This window comes from Eschrichtius robustus, chromosome 9 (assembly GCF_028021215.1).
Source record: "Eschrichtius robustus isolate mEscRob2 chromosome 9, mEscRob2.pri, whole genome shotgun sequence".
Classification (NCBI taxonomy): Eukaryota; Metazoa; Chordata; class Mammalia; order Artiodactyla; family Eschrichtiidae; genus Eschrichtius; species Eschrichtius robustus.
Genome location: NC_090832.1, coordinates 119,514,196 through 119,531,140, shown reverse-complemented (window position 1 = coordinate 119,531,140; position 16,945 = coordinate 119,514,196). Strand labels below are relative to the sequence as shown.

Sequence of the window (16,945 nt, the reverse complement as noted above, 5' to 3'; positions counted from 1 at the left end):
CATGCTTGTACGTGCGCAAAATAACCCATATAGAGGCTAATTTACTCAACATTATTTTAGGTGGGGAAAAAAAGTTGATAATAAACACCATAAAGATCCTTCCATATGGTGGTGTTGGACCATAACAGTACATCATACAATGGAACACTATGCACCTACTGAAAAGAATGAGGGTGATTTTAATGAACTATTATGGTTGGTCTCTGAAATATATTAATTTTACAAAGTAAGATTACGAAAAGTGTGTACAATATAATACCAACAGTGAAAGAGTAAGAAGGTGGGGCGAGAATATATATTTTCTTTGTGATAAATAAAATACTTCTGATGGGGTAAACAAGAAACTGGGAATACCATTTGCCTTTGGGGTAGGAAAGTGGGTGGTTGGGACTTACAATCAAAAATACAAATCTTCTTTTGAAGCATTAGTTTTTAGTATATAACCTAAAAAAAAAATAAAAAGTTAACACTTGCCTTTTTTCCTTTTGAGGTTTCAGAATCCTCATCTTCATCTACACTGAGTAGATTTGCCTCACTACATAGAAAATAAAGGGGAAAAAGCCTTAAGTGACAATTACAACCCATACATTAAATTCAGAAGTTTCAGCCTCTGTGCTCACCTAATACAGAGATCAGCAAACTTTTTCTGTAAAGGGCCAGAGAGTAAATATTTTAGACTTTGCAGGCCATACAGTCTTAGTAGCAACTACTCCGCTTTGCTTTGCCACTGTAGTATGAGAGCAGCCACAGACTATCTGTGTGGCTGTGTTCCAACAAAACTATAACAAGATCCAGGGGTGGGCCAGCCTGGGCCCATGCGCCATTGTTTCCTGACCTCTGCCATTAATGAACACATAATTTTGCTTTTCTTAACTATGGATTTCATAAATAGTCACTCATTTTTCCTTTCTGTTTTGGATTTTAAATTAGGGGAAAGGGGATGAAAAACAAAGTAGAGGGAAAGAAACATACTGGTAAGAAAACTTTAGTTAATGAAAAGAAAGTAACTGCAATGGTATTAACCCAATAAAATAGTTATACCTCTACCATTGTGGGAAATATCAACCCTTTACTGAGAATCACTGGCCTGATTCTAAAAAACCGATATATCTATCAACAGTTCATGTTAATCTGAACATAGTGATAAATCAAAGAGTACAATTCATAAGTGAAAAATACAGGACAGGTAGCACCTTAAAAGACACATTTTTTTATATAATCATGACTAATCTTCTAACAAAGAAAGTCAAAATACACCCTTCTGAAGACAATTCTGCTAAGCTATTTTTAGTAAAATCTTAGCTATTTATAATAAAAATGTAAAATGTTTGTTTCATTATTGTTTGTATACATCCCAACTTTTTTAACGCTAAAAATTCTCTCCTGCAAACATTTTACAAAAATGCTTAAAAGATGGGATACTTTTTAACCACTTTTAAAAAGTGGTCTACTCAATTTCAGATTTAATTCCAATTTTTCAAAACTACATAAATAACAAATGTCTGTTATAAAATATGATCAGAAATAAAAAGAAATGAAAGAAAGAAAACCATAAAATACCAATTCTGAGTGAGAAACTTACCAGTTCAAAGCTCTCCTTCAAATAAAACTTCACTTCAGTTCAACATCTCATAGGTGAAGGCACATAAAGTGGTAATGATGAACGGAGCTGTTGCCCAGACAAAAGTGAAGCACCTACAATATTTACCCAATACACTCTGAATGACTTCTTGTGTAAAATTTCTAAAAAATATTTGCAGTTTTGGTAGAACTTAGTGTATATATTTGTGTGTCTCTTAATTTGCTGTTTGTTCTGGCCAGTGGAAAACCAGATCAGTAAACTAAGAAAGTAATAGCCATGCTAAATTTGTAATACAAATCTCATGACATGCAAAAGGCTCTATTAAAACTATTTAAAAATTTACAGCAGTCATTCCAAGTACATTAACAAAATGTAATGAACGCTTTGCTTAACGTCTGTCTGGGTCAACACCTGTGTTTATCATTTATAGGGTTTCTGCTTTCTCTGGTAGCAATCTAAGATGAATGTGGTGGGGGGCAGGGTGAGTCACAACTGGAAAGAAAGACACTAAACTTTCTTACAATCATAACCTGGGTTCATTTACTCCTGATAAACGGTGGCTTCTCAAATCACTACGTGAACAGAATGCCGTATTTTTTTTTTTTTTTAAAGAACAATTTATTTAATAGGAAACCTGTAGTATGGTCAACTTTTAATTATAAGGTTACATGTACTATATGCACATATTTATACATTTCAAAAGATGAAGAAATATAACCACAAAATTATATACCAATAAAAGAATTGTTTATTCTTTCCTTAATGCTACTGTAAAAGAGTTCAATGTTTTCTTAAGAATACCATACTCTTAAAAATATTTCCATGGAATAAAATTGTTTTTCTAATGATAAGTTTCATTCTTATAAGACATCTGAGGGGGAAAAAAACATTCTTACTCTTTATCTGTATCTCCTTCACTTTCTTCTCCATGATCAAAGCTCCAATTCCTTTTAAAACCTCCATCTCTTTTAGATTCTGATCTAGCCAACGCTGAAATAAAAACAAACTCAGATAAGTATTCATTAATAGAGCCATTCAATACAAAATAAAATTGAGCATTTCCCAAACTCTTTGCTTAGTCAGGATTTTCTTTTAATTTGCTTGCCTTTTGACTATTTCTCTAAAGAGAAAAAGAACACATTAAAATCTGTTTTTGCTAATTTACACTCATCTGTATGTGTGAGTCTGCTACAGAAAAAAAGCTCAAATCAGTAAAATATAATAAAAATGTGGATGGGGATACATGAATGTGTATGAAATACATAAAAATCAACCCTGCGTCTCCACCATATTTGATCACTGGTTCTAGAAACTAGTACCTGTTAATTTGCTTGCCTTATTTATGAGAACTAAATCCAGACCACCAGCCTTTTCTTTACCTCAGCCAATCATCTCTGCCTTTTGGCAGAAAAGAGAGACAAACCAAGGTTTTCTGTGTTAGCATCAGGGTGAACTCAATGTTCGAAATAACTCTCCAGATCAGGACGCCAAACACGCTCACTATGAGTTTAAGAAAAATTTTAAGTGCATGCCTGAAATACCCCAAAGCCATAAACAGCTAGAAAGTGGGAACCTGAGAAATAAATGAAGTTCTGAAGCTGGCATTTGTTTTTGAGCCATATGACAAAAACCTGAGGCCTAGAGGCTGGGAAGATCAGGTTTGGGGCCTCAGAAAATGAAAGGTCAGATCGTAGACCAGAAGACCTGAAGGGTGACAATCCAATTGGATGAATGAACTGGTTGGGGGTGGGGGGCGGGGAGAAAAAAGAATCTCACTGAAGAAAGAGACAGTAGGGATAATTATGACATCTTGCCGTTGGCTCTGGGTTTGGGGGTGAACTAATGACAAATAAAGTGTATCTCTCCACCCCATGTTTAGGGAATTCCTAAATTCAGCTCACAATTACTCAGGTTTGGTGCCAGAATTTTCATAACCTACATGGCCCAGAAAAGCCCATAATTAAAACAGTCTCACGGAAAAGATGCCCAATATCACCAGATGTTAAGGAAATGCAAAGCAAAACTATAATGAGATACTATTTCACACCCGTTAGGATGGCTGTTTTTTTTTAATGGAAAATAATAAGTGCTGGTGAGGATGAGGAGAAATTGGAACTCTTACGCATTGCTTGTGGGAATATAAAATGGTGCAGCCACTATGGAAAATGTTTGGCAGCTCCTCAAAAAGTTAAACACAGAATTACCCTATGACCCAGTGATCCTAGTTCTAGATATATACCCCAAAATAACTGAGAGCATGGACTCTGGCACTTGTACACCAATGTTCACAGCAGCATTATTCACAAGAGCCAGAAGGTGAAACAACCCAAATATCCATCAACAGATGAATGGATAAACAAAATGTGCTGTGTTCACACACACATACAGAGGAATGTTATTTAGCCATAAAGAAATGAAACTCTGACACATGCTACAATATGGATGAACTCTGAAAACATTACAATGAGTGAAATAGCGGCACAGAAGGACAAATATTGTATGATTCCACTTATATGAGGTATCTAGAATAGGCAAATGCAGAGAGCAAGTAGAATAGAGGTTACCAGGGACTGGAGGGAGAGGAGAATGTAGAGTTATTTTTTAATGGGTACAGAGCTTTTGTCTGGGATGATGAAAAAGTTCTGGAAATGGATAGTGGTGATGGCTGCACAACATTATGGATGTACTTAATGCCAATCTACACTTGTACATTTATAAACAGTTAAAACAATAAATTTTATGTTACATATATTTTTCCACAGTAAAAAACTGTTTTTAAAGGCAAAAAAAAATCACCAAAACCTCTAAATGACTAGCAGAATCAAATATGTCTTCTCTAAAAAAATAAAATTTCAATGCCTCAAAAAAAGTTTCCAAAAAAAAATGAGTTCACGACCCAAAATATCACGAAACAGGAGGAAACAAGTCATCATGAGTAAATCTGAAACTTCTTTACATGTATAATGTAAATATAAGTAAATAAATAGTAGATAATAGGAGCAAGGTGTCTCCCTTTCAAAAAAAGAAGTTATAAAAAAAACAAGAGAGGAAAGCTAGAATGAAATGTTCGTTCTAGTGGTGCTAAATTAGAGGAAGAGATATCAGTACCAACTTATATTTATTTGATACACATACAGATTAATAGATACAGAAATGAATATAGATATGCTGTTCCATGGGTTAGTATACAGAGCTAAGGGTCTGTCCTCAGAGAAGGTGTAGAAGCAGTGATACCCCAGTAGCAACAAGTACACCTACAACCAGATCATATTTTCTAAATACCATTCTCCAATACAAGGAGCCCGAGCTCCCAGGAAAAATGACTGATTCTAGAGATGAGGCAGGAAAAATACAAGATAAGCCTGGAATATTATGTAGGGCCAGAAAGGAAGAAGGCGATTTTTAAAAAAAATGATGGTATGAACTATAATTCTCCTTAATAAAATAAATATTCATGAATCCACATGGATATAAATAAATAAATAAATAAATAAATAAATAAATGGGGAGAAGGGACACATCTTCCTTACAGAATTCCAAATGATACAAGTACAAACTCTCTCCTCTAAGAGATGGAACTTCATTCCCTTTCCCTTCAGTATATGCTGAACTTTGTAACTCACTTCCAAAGAGTCAACTATAGAAAAAGGAAAAAAGTAAACTGACAGTGAGAAACCTACCAATCACTATCTCAGCTAAGTGATCATCAAAGTTAACATCAAAAGTGATGTCTTATTCATAGCATACTTAACATGATGTGATGAAAATGCGACTTCAGCTCTGTGGCTTCTTCCCAAAAGCCCACAATGCCAGTTTAGCCACAAGAACACATCAGATAAACCCAAATTGAGGAACATTTTACAAAATTCCTGACCAGAACACTTTAAAACTGTCAAGGTTATGAAAAACAAGGGAAGATAAAGAAACTGTCATGATCAGAGGGGACTAAGGAGACATGACAACCAAATGCAATGTGGTGTCCTGGACTGGACTGTGCAAAAGAAAAAGGACATTAATGAAATAACTAGTGAAATCCAAGTCAAGTCTGTAGTTTAGGCTATAGTGTTATGCCCAAGTTAATTTCCTACTTTTTGACAAACATACTACGATTATCTAAGTTGGGAACATGAGGGGAAGATGGGTAAATGGTATACAGAAACTCTGACATCTTTGAAACTTCTCTATAAATCTAAAATTATCCCCCACCCCTATTTTCAAAAATCAAACATAAAATGAACCTGTGTTTTAAAAAAGGACAGGGTTAAGTTTAAGTTATGCTACCAACACAGAAAAGGTAATAAACTATGATGATTACTAGTCTATAAAGACTCTATCCATCACTGAGAGTCAGGCAAGTTAACCAAAAAGGCCACTAGGCAGTGAAAAGTCAAGAGATTTTATATTGTGTACACTCTAAAGAAGCAGGGTTCTGTACACACAGTTCTAACAAGTGTAATCACAGGATTTCCTAATTGACAGATTAGAAGCTATAAATTAATAGGTGAAAGAAAAATAACCTCATGAAAGTGATAACTGCCAAAGAGAAAAAATAAATTACAAAAAGCAAGCAAATTCTAAAAACATAAATTTTAGGGTAACTTGCACTAAGGACAAAAACTTTGAACCCTCAAAAGTCCTTGAGAGTATCAACACACTTCAATATCCTGTTATGGTTGACACTTGTAATAATCAGAATGGAAAATTATGTCCACTATACTGTACTTACAAAATTGAAAGGAAATGCAAAGGTTAAAGAGAGATCCCAGTTAAGCATCGTAAATTAAATATATGCATTATTCTCCATACCCCTCCAGTAAAATGACAGTAATGGAAGGAGGGGGAAAAAGTAGAAACCCATAAGAACAAAAAGAACCCAGAAAGAAGATAATAGCAGATGAGAGATGTAACTAAACTGACGAAAGGTGAAAATTTGATGGATGGGTAGGAACTGACTTAGTTGACTAGAGAAAGCAAACTTAAACACCTATGAGGGCACAAATATTACCAAATTGACACAAGAAAAAAAATTTTTGAACACTGCTGTCAATAAAAGAAACTGAATTATTATAAATCTTTCTGTAAAGAGAAACTCAGACCCAGAAGGCTTCTCCCATAATTTCTTTCAAACTTGTAAAACACAGCAACAAATTTACCTAAACTTTCCCAGAAAATAAAAAAAAAGGAACACTTTGCAGCTCACTTTATGAAGTCAGAATACCTGATCCTAAACCTGATAATGACATTTAAGGAAGGAAATTACCAAGCACTCTCTCATGAAGATAGATATAAAACCCTAAATAAGATATTAGTAAATCAAATCCAGTGATAGATAAAGAATAATATATTACATTCAAGTAGGGTTTATTCTAAAAGCAAGAGTTAACATTTGAAAATTATGAATGTAATTCACAAAACAAAACCATTATAATAAAAAATGATTCAGGGATGCATCATCAAGGAATGCTGAAACTAATAAATAAATAGAAAGAAGCTAAAACTAATGGATGAAATCTGAAGAGAAATATGTCATTTATATTGCTTCAAAGTAGTTCCCCACAAAATATTTATTAATTACAAAGGGGAAAATAGTACCTTTCTGTGGAGAAATCTGGCAAACACTAAATGATCAAAGTTAATTTCACCAGTAATAGGACAAAGGATCACTACCAAGGCATTCCTTATAAAAACTCATAACCTAAATCTGATCATGAGGAAACATCAGACAAACCCAAACTACAAAATAACTGTCCAGTATACTTTAAACATGTCAAGGTAAAGAAAGACAAAGAAAGACTGGAATACTATTCCAGATTAAAGAGACAAAAGAGACACAACTAATAAATGCAATAAGTGATCCTAAATTGGACCCAGAATTTTTTTTCCTTTTGCTATAAAGAACATTTTAGGTCAACTAGTAAAAACTGAAATAAAGTCTGTAGATAATAGCATTATATCAATGTTAATTTTCTGATTTTGATAACTGCACTGTAGTAATTTCAGAGAATGTATAGTTCCAAAAAAAAGGCACAGGATAATGAAGTATTTGGGGTAAATGAGCAGTATGCCTAAAATTTACTTTCAAACAGTTCAGGAAAAAAAAAAAAGTATGTGTATATAAACATATACAGTTAGAGGGAAAATATGATAAAGCAATTGTGGTAAATGTCAATATTTGGGGAAATAAGTGAAGGGCATATGAAAATTCTCTGCACTAGTCTTACAACTACCACAAGATCCAGTACCAGGGTAGGAAAACCTAAACTGTAAATCGACAAACTGCTGGAGGTTCAGTGCTTACAAGTCTGAGGGTTAAAAACTCCAGGGGGACCCAGTCATAAGAGGTGGCCCACTCTTGCGAGTTTTACCTCCAGGAGCTTGACCAGGTTCTCACAGAAAATTGGAGAAAAATCCCCGCCCCCTGCTTCCACGAGGGAGAGGGAAAAAGGAACCACTGTGAAACACAACAGAGCACTGTGTTCTTAACAAGGCCCACCCTCAGGGGTAAGCAGTTACCCAGAGCCTAACTAAGGAAGTTTTACCAAACCCTAACTGACCCAGCTCCAGCTGGGAAAAGGGAAATACCTAACACCAACCCGTTCTAGCCAACCTGTCCCACCTAAGAGGAGAGAAAAATACTGAGAAACACTTGTAAAATTCACAGTTCAGAGGTCTACGCTCACTGAATTTAAGACCGAGACCTAATCCCAGGACTATAGTCCTAATCCCAGGACTACAGAATGCTTCCCTCACAGCCTATTCACTGCAGTTCCTTTCACCCAGTATATAATATCCAGCTATCAAGAAAAAAAATTACAAGACATACGAAAAGGCAAAAAACACAATTCGATGAGACAAAACAAGCATCAAAACCAGACATGGCATGGATGTTGGAATTATCAGGCTGTGAATTTGAACTATGCAAGAACAGATATGCAACATAAGCAGAAAGATGGAAATCCTAAGAACCAAAAATAAGTGCTAGAAATAAAAAACATTAAACAGAAATGAAAAATGCCTCTGATGAGCTTATTAGTAGACTGGACACAGCTGAGAAAAGAATCTCTGAACTTGAATATATATCAGTAGAAACCTCCGAAACTAAACAGCAAAGAGAACAAAGACTGAAAGAAAAAACAAAAAACAAAAGAACACCCAAGGATCATGGGACAAACACAAAAGGTGTAACATACATTTAATAGAAATACCAGAAGGAGAATAAAGAAAGGAACAGAAGAAATATTTGAAACAATAATGACTGAGAATTTCCCCAAATCAACATCAGACACCAAACCACAGATCCAGGAAGCTCAGAGACAGAAATCTAAAAAACTACACCTGAGCATACCATTTTCAAACCACAGTTTGGGTTGGGGGGGGGGGGTGGGGTGGGGTGGGGTGGGGTGGGGTGGGGGTGTGTGGAGAAAAAAACATTACCTACAGAGGAACAAAGGTAAGAATTTTAACTGGCTTCTCAGAAATCATGCAAACAAGAGAGTGGGGAGAAATAATACAAAGTGTTGAGAAAAGAAAAAAAAGAAAAACCCTCTGGAATTCTGTACCCTGTGAAATTATCTTCCAAAAGTGAAGTACAAATAAGACTTTCTTAGACAAATATTGAGAGAACTTGTTGCCATTTTGCAAGACCTGTTTTGCAAATGTTTAAAGACAAAAAAAAGTTCTTTAGAGGGAAGAAAAATGATGTAGGTCAGAAACTTGAATGTACATAAAGAAAGAAAGAGTATCAGAGAAGGAATAAGTGAAGATAAAATTAAAACTTTTATTTTTCTTATTCCTAATAACAAGTAACATTTTGTTCAAAATAATAGCAACATGTTATTCAATCATGTATGTTTATGTATATATCTTATGTGTGTGTGTATATACATATGCTTAGCTTAACTAAAAGGGAAACGAATAACAGCAAAGATACAAGGGACAGGAGAGAGGAATTAAGATTGTTTTGTTATTGTCTGTGAAGTGGTATAATGTTATTTGAAAGTGAACTTGAATTAGTTGCAAACATATATTCAAACGTTAAAGGAACCACTAAAAATTTTAATTAAGTATAATTGAAATGCAAAGAAAGGAGAGAAAATGGAATCATATAAAATGCTCAATTAAAAACACAAAAGGCAGAAAAAGAGTAGCAGACAAAAAAAGGAACAAAGAACAAAGGCAACAAATAGAAAATAGTACTAAAAAATACGGTAGACATTAACCCGACTATATCAATAGTCACAATCAAAAGCAATGGGCAGGATGGACCCTTGCTGGGTACGGAGAGCACTGGCAATGTTAGGACTGGAGTACAGAAACACAAAACTACTGTGTAGCGTTGGTGGGCTTCCTAGGCAGAAGTCCATATAAACTGTGATAGTCACATTCCTTTAAGCTACGAACATGTAAAAACAAACTGTTTACAGCCATCTTAGGGATTCAAAAAGAATTTCATAAACTTCTAAGTTCTGGATTTAAAATAAACAAAAAAAATTGAACGTCAATGTTCTAAATGCACCAAATAAAACGTAAAAATTCTCAGAATGGATCAAACAATGAAACCCAACTACATACCCTCTACAAGAAACCCATAAATAAAAACACACATAGATTAAAAGGACGGAGAAAGACCACGCTAATAGCAATCGAAAGAAAGCTGGAGTAGCTACATTAATTTTAGACAAAGCAGATGTCAAAGCAAGGAAAGTTATTAGGGATAAAGAAGGGCATTTACATAATGTTAAAAGGGTCAATTCTTCAAGAAGATATAACAGTCCTTAACAGCAGTGTCAAATTATGTGAGACAAAAACTACTAGAAATGCAAGGAACAATAAACGAATTCACTATCATAGTTGGAGACTGTAAACTCCTATATCAGAAATGGACTGATTCAGAAGGCAGAAAATCCGTAAGGACATAGTTAAACTTAATAATACTGTCAGTCAACTGGAGATAACTGACATCTATAGACTACTTCATCCAACAACAGAAGAATACATATTCTTCTCAAGCTCACATGAAACATTCACAAGGACCACATTCTGGGCCATAAAACACATTTTAGCAAATTTATATGACAGAAATCACACAGTGTCTATTCTGAGACCACAACAGAATTAAACTAGAAGTCAAAACCAGAAAAATTAACTGGAAAAATCCCAAAATACATAGAGCTTAAACAACACACTTCAAAACAACAAACAGGTCAATGAAGAAATCTCAAGATAAACTTAAAAACATTTTGGACTAAATGAAGATGAAAACACAATTTACCAAATTTGTCGGATGTAGTGAAAGCAGTGCTGAGAGAAAATGTATAGCATTTAATGCATATATTAGAAAAGAAAGACCAAGAATAAATCATCTAAGCATCTTTCTTAGGAAACTAGAAAAAGAGCAATTTAAATCCAGAGTAAGCAGAAGAAAAGAAATAATAAAAATTAGAGCAGAAATCAATGAAATTAAATAGGAAATCAATAGAAAAATCAAATAAACCAAAAGCTGATTCTTTGGTAAGACTGATAAAACCAATAAGCCTCTAGCCAGGCTAAGAAAAAAAGAAGGCGAACACAAATTACTACCATCAGAAATGAAAGAGACAGACAAATATCTCATGATATCGCTTATATATAAAATCTAAAAAAATTGAGTCACAGATGTAGAAAACAAACTTATGGTCACCAGGGGGCAAACAGTAGGCGGAGGGATAAATTGGGAGACTGGGATTGACGTATACACACTACTATATATAAAATAGAGAACTAATAAGGACCTACTATATAGCACAGGGAACTCTACTCAAAACTCTGTACCAGCCTATATGGGAAAAGAATCTAAAAAAGAGTGGATATAGGTATATGCATTAACTGATTCACTTTGCTGTACACCTGAAACTAATACAACATTGTAAGTCAACTACACCCCCAAAAAATTATTTAAAAAAAAAGAAAGAAATGAAAGAGAGGACATCACTACAGATCCCATGGGCATTAAAAGGATAATAAAGAAATACTACCAGCAGCTCTATGCCCAAATCTGATAACCCAGATGAAATGGAGCAATTCTTTGAAAGATACAAGTTGCCAAAAAAAAAAAAAACTCAAGAAGAAAAACAAAAAAGAAGAAACAGACAATCTAAATAGGCCTGCATCTAGTAAAGAAATTGAATCAATAACTAATCATAATTTTCCAAAACAGAAACCACCAGGCCCAGATGGATTCACTGGTGAAGTCTACCAAACATTTAAGGAAATTGTATCAATTCTCTACAATCTCTTTCAGAAGACTGAAGCAAAGGGAATACTTCCTAACTCATTCTACAAGGCCAACATTACCGTAATATCAAAACCAGACAAAGACATAATAAGAAAACTACAGGCCAATATCTCTCATGAACATAGATGCAAAAATATTAGCAAATTGAATCCAACAATGTACAAGAAGAATTATACACCATAACTGAGTGGAATGTGTCCCAGCTATGCCAAGGCTGGGTCAACATTCAAAAATCAGTTAATGTAATCCATTACATCAATAAGCTAAAAAAAGGAAAATCACAGATCACATCAATAGAAAAAGCATTTGATAAAATCCAATTCCCATTCATGATAAAAACACTCAGCAAACTAAGAAAACATGGGAACTTCCTTAACTTCATAAAGACTATCTACAAAAACCCATAGCTAACATCATATACGATGATGAGAAATGGAAGCTTTCCAAGTAAGATCAGGTACAAGGCAAGGATGACTCCTCTCATCACTCCTTTTTGTTCCATCTAATTCAATACATAAGAAAATGAAATAAGAGATACAGATGGGGAAGAAAGAAATAAAACTGTCTTTGCAGATGATATGATCGTCTAGGTAGAAAATCCGAAAGAATCACTCAAAAAAACCCTCCTGGAACTAGTAAGCAATTATAGTAAGGCTGCAGGATACAAGGTTAATACAAAACAATTAAATGCTTTCCTATATACCAATAATGAGCAAGGTAAATGTGAAATTAAAAACACAATAACACATTAGCACCCCCAAAAATGAAATACTTAGCTATAAAGCTAACAGAATATGTACAAAATCTTTATGATGGGAACTACAAAACTGATGAATGAAATGAAAGAAAAACTAAAAAAATGGAGAGATATTTCATGTTCATGAATGGGAAGACTCAATACTGTCCAGATGTCAGTTCTTTCCAACTTTATCAATAAATTCAATGCAATCGCAATCAGTCTTAGCAAGTTATTTAATTCAAAATGGATCACAGACCTAAATGTAAAACACAAAACTATAAAACTCCTAGAAGATAACATAGGAGAAAAATCTAGATGACTCTTAGGTATGGTGATGACTCTTTAGATGAAACACCAAAGGTATAATCCATGAAAGAAAGAATTGATAAACTGGACTTCCTTAAAATTAAAACCTTTTGCTCTGCCAAGAAAATTAGAAAACAAGCCAAAGATTGGGAGAAAATATTTGCAAAAAAAACACATCTGATAAAGGACTTCATCCAAAATATACCAAGAACTCACTTAGTAATAGCCATGAAGAGACACGGAGGAACCTTAAATGCCTATTACTAAGTGAAAGAAACCAATCTGAAAAGGCAATCTACTGTATGATTTCAACTAGATGACATTCTGGACAAGGCAAAACTATGGAGACCATAAAAAGATCAGTAGTTGCCAAGGTGAGGTGAGGGTGGAGGGGCTGAGGGATGAATAGGTGGAACAATGAAGATATTTATGGCAATGAAAATACTCTGTATGACATGATAATGATGGATACACGTCATGACACACTTATTCAAACCCACAGACTATACCACACGATGAGTGAGCCATAACGTAAACTCTGGACTATGATTTGTCGGTGGAGGGTTATCAATTGTACCACCCTGGTGGGAGATGTTGACACTGGCGAAGGCTATGCAGATGTGGGGGTGGGAGGTATATGGCAAATCTCTGTACCTTCCTCTTTGCTGTGAACCTAAAACTGCTCTTAAAAAAAAAAAGGAAACCTTTTGCACAGTTAGAAAAAAGAAAAACAAAAACAAGTCTTCCCTGCCCAGTTTTACTGATATATAACTGAACAGCACTGTAAAAGTTCAAGGTATACAACATAATGACTTCACTTACATGTATTGTAAAATGATTACCATAATATGTTCAGTTATCATCTGTCATCTCATATAGATGAAAGAACGAAAGAAAGAAAGAAAGAGAAAGAAAGAAAAGAAGGAAGGAGAAAGAGAAAGAGACAAAGAGAGAAAAGAAAGCAAGCTAGGGAAAGAAAGAAAGAAAAGGGAAGAGAGGGAAGGGAAGGAAGGAAGAAAGTTTTTTTCCTTGTGATGAGAACTCTTAGGATTTACTCTAACAACTTCCAAATAAGCCCTATAGGAGTATTAACTATAGCCACCCATCATTTTATACATTACAACCCCAGTACTTATTTATCCTATAACTGGAAGTTTGTACCTTTTGACCACTTTCATCCAAGTCCGCTACCTCCCGTGCCTTGCCTCTGGTAACCACAAATCTGATCTCTTTTTCTATGAGTTTGGGATTTTTTTTTTTTTTTTGGTTTCGTTTTTAGCCTTGATTTTTTTTTTAAGATTCCACACATAAGTGGGATCACACAGCATTCTTACTTCACTTAGCATAATGCTCTCAGGGTCCACCCATGTTGTCACAAATGGCAGGATTTCTCTCCCTTTTATGTCTGAATAATAGTCCATTGTATATATACACAACATCTTTATCCGTTCTTCCATTCATGGACACTTAGACTGTATCCATGCCTTGGCTATTGAACAAGGGGGCACAGATATCTCTTCAACATAGTGTTTTTGTTTCCTTCAGATATATTCACATAAGTAGAATTGCTGGGTCATACAGTAGTTCTACTTTTAATCTCCTGAGGAACCTCCATACTGTTTTCCATAGTGGCTGCACCAGTTTACAATCCCATCAACAGCGCATGGTTACCATGGTTTCATAATAACCATTCTGACAGGCGTGAGGTGATGATATCTCATGGTGGCTTTGATTTGCATTTTCCTAATAATTAGTGATGTTGAGCGCCTTTTCAGGTATCTGTTGGCCATCTGTAGGTCTTCTTTGGAAAAAATGTCTATTCAAGTCCTTTGCCTATTTTTAATTGGATTATTTGGTTTTTTTGCTATTGGATTATATGAGTTCTTTATATATTTTGGATATTAACCCCTTATCAGACATATGGCTTGCAAGTATTTAATAAAGTCTTTTTTTTTTTCTTGGCCATGCCGCGCAGCATGCAGAATCTTAAAGTTCCCTGACCAGGGACTGAACCCGTGCCCCCTGCAGTGGAAGAGCGGAGTCTTAACCACTGGACCGCCAAGAAAGTCCCATTAATAGTCTTTTTAAAAAACTTTTTTAAATATAAAGAAAACATAAGAAATAGATACACTACAAATAGATTTTCAAATTCTGTTACCCCAACCTGTACAGCCGACTGGCACTCTCCTGCTATCGTAAAAACTAAAGAAATGAACAGTGATTAGTAAAACCAAAAAAAGTAAAGTTATAATACAAGGGACCAATAAGACCAAAGAATTTCTTCTATCACAAAAAGCACGAGACATTAAGAAAAAAACAATAAATGACTACATTTTAAAAATTTGCTCATAAAATTATTCCATGAATTTAAAAATAAGACAAGCAATAATTCTGTAAGATGTATGTTCAATACACATAATTCAACCAAGGTTTCCTATCCAGACTATATAAAGAACCCCAACATTCCAACAGAACAAAATGTGCAGAAAACATGAGCAATTAAGAACTGAGGAAACACACAAAATAACCCAAAAAACAAAAAGAAACTCACAGAGTATTTTGTTTAGTTTACTCACGCACCACAAGCACATAGAATAGGGATTAACTCTAGGTTGGCACTCAATATTTTTTGAATATTGAATGAACAATGAACAATTTTTTAAAAAATGCAGTAATAAAGATACTCAACCTCACTATAAACCAGAGTATTACAAATTCAAACCACCATCTGATAACCACATCAGACTGGCAAAAACTAAAACATCAGACATTATTAAGTGGGTAATGATGGGTATAAACAGGATAACTTAAAAAGTGCTAGTGAAAGCACTTTGGAGATCAATTTGGCAATACTTAGGAGAAGCTGAAATTGCACATGACCCGATAATTCCATTGCTAAGAAATACCCTAGGATCAGATGTTAGCAAAGTATGGCCCAGCCAAATCTGGCCTGCTGCTTGTTTTTATAAGGCCCACGAGCTAAGAATATGGTTTTTACATTTTTAAATGGCTAGGGGGGGAAAAAGAAAAATCAAACAAGACTAATGTTTCATGTTACAAGAAAATTACATAAAATTCAAATTTCAGTGTCCAAAAAGTTTTACTGGCACACAGCCACACTCATCTGCTTGTGTATTATCTGTAACTGCCTTTTTGCTAAACTGGCAGCACTGAGTAATTGTGACAGACTGTTTGGAATGTAAAGGGTAAGATATTCACTATCTAGCCCTTTACAGAAAAAGTCTGCTGACCCCTGCTCTAGAGAAACACACATGTGCACAAGGAAATGTACTTTAAAAAAAAGTTCATAGTAGCAATATGAGACATACTAAAATATTCATAGTAACAATGTATGTAATAGTAAAAAATTAGATACAACCTAATTCCCACAAAAAAGGAAATGCATAAATAAAAGGTAGTATATTCATACTATGACAAAGCACTAGACCTATTCTTATCAACATAATTTAATTTCTCAAACAATGCTGTAAGAATGAAAAGCAAGTTACAGAAGAATACAGTATGACATGATTTATAAAATATTCTAAACATTCAAAACAATTTGTACACATACACAGGTTCAGAGATAAGAACATGAAGTACAAAGAAATGTATGGGAATGATAACTACCAAATTAAGGATGGTGGTTACCCCTGGAAAGGAGGCAGGAAGATGCAAAATAGAAAGGGTTCGGGACTTCCCTGGTGGCGCAGTGGTTAAGAATCTGCCTGCCAATGCAGGGGACACGGGTTCGAGCCCTGGTCTGGGAAGATTCACACGCTGTGGAGCAACTAAGCCCGTGCGCCACAACTACTGAGCCTGCGCTCTAGAGCCCGGGAGCCACAACTACTGAGCCCACACGCCTAGAGCCTGTGCTCCGCAACAAGGGAAGCCACCGCAATGAGAAACCCGCACACCGTAACAAAGAGCAGCCCCCACTCGCTGCAACTAGAGAAAGCCCGCGCGCAGCAACGAAGACCCAACGCAGCCAAAAATAAATAAAGTTTTTAAAAAAATTTTTAAAAATTAAAAAAAAAAAAAGAGA

The 16,945-nt window shown here is 34.9% G+C and overlaps 1 protein-coding gene across 5 annotated transcripts in view; it reads right to left on the bottom strand.

Annotated features, from left to right (window-relative positions):
- Positions 1–16,945, bottom strand: part of SENP6 (SUMO specific peptidase 6) — a 106,556-nt gene that overhangs the window by 80,550 nt on the left and 9,061 nt on the right. For 4 of the 5 annotated variants that reach the window (XM_068551644.1, XM_068551641.1, XM_068551642.1 and 1 more), the window contains exons 2-3: positions 2,479–2,572; positions 475–535 (exon numbers count right to left, since the gene is read on the bottom strand). In XM_068551644.1, the coding sequence (XP_068407745.1) occupies positions 475–535; positions 2,479–2,572 (155 nt within the window). Of the gene's footprint in view, positions 1–474; positions 536–1,582; positions 1,696–2,478; positions 2,573–16,945 lie in introns of those variants that run through there. The other variant, XM_068551645.1, reaches the window with a different exon arrangement.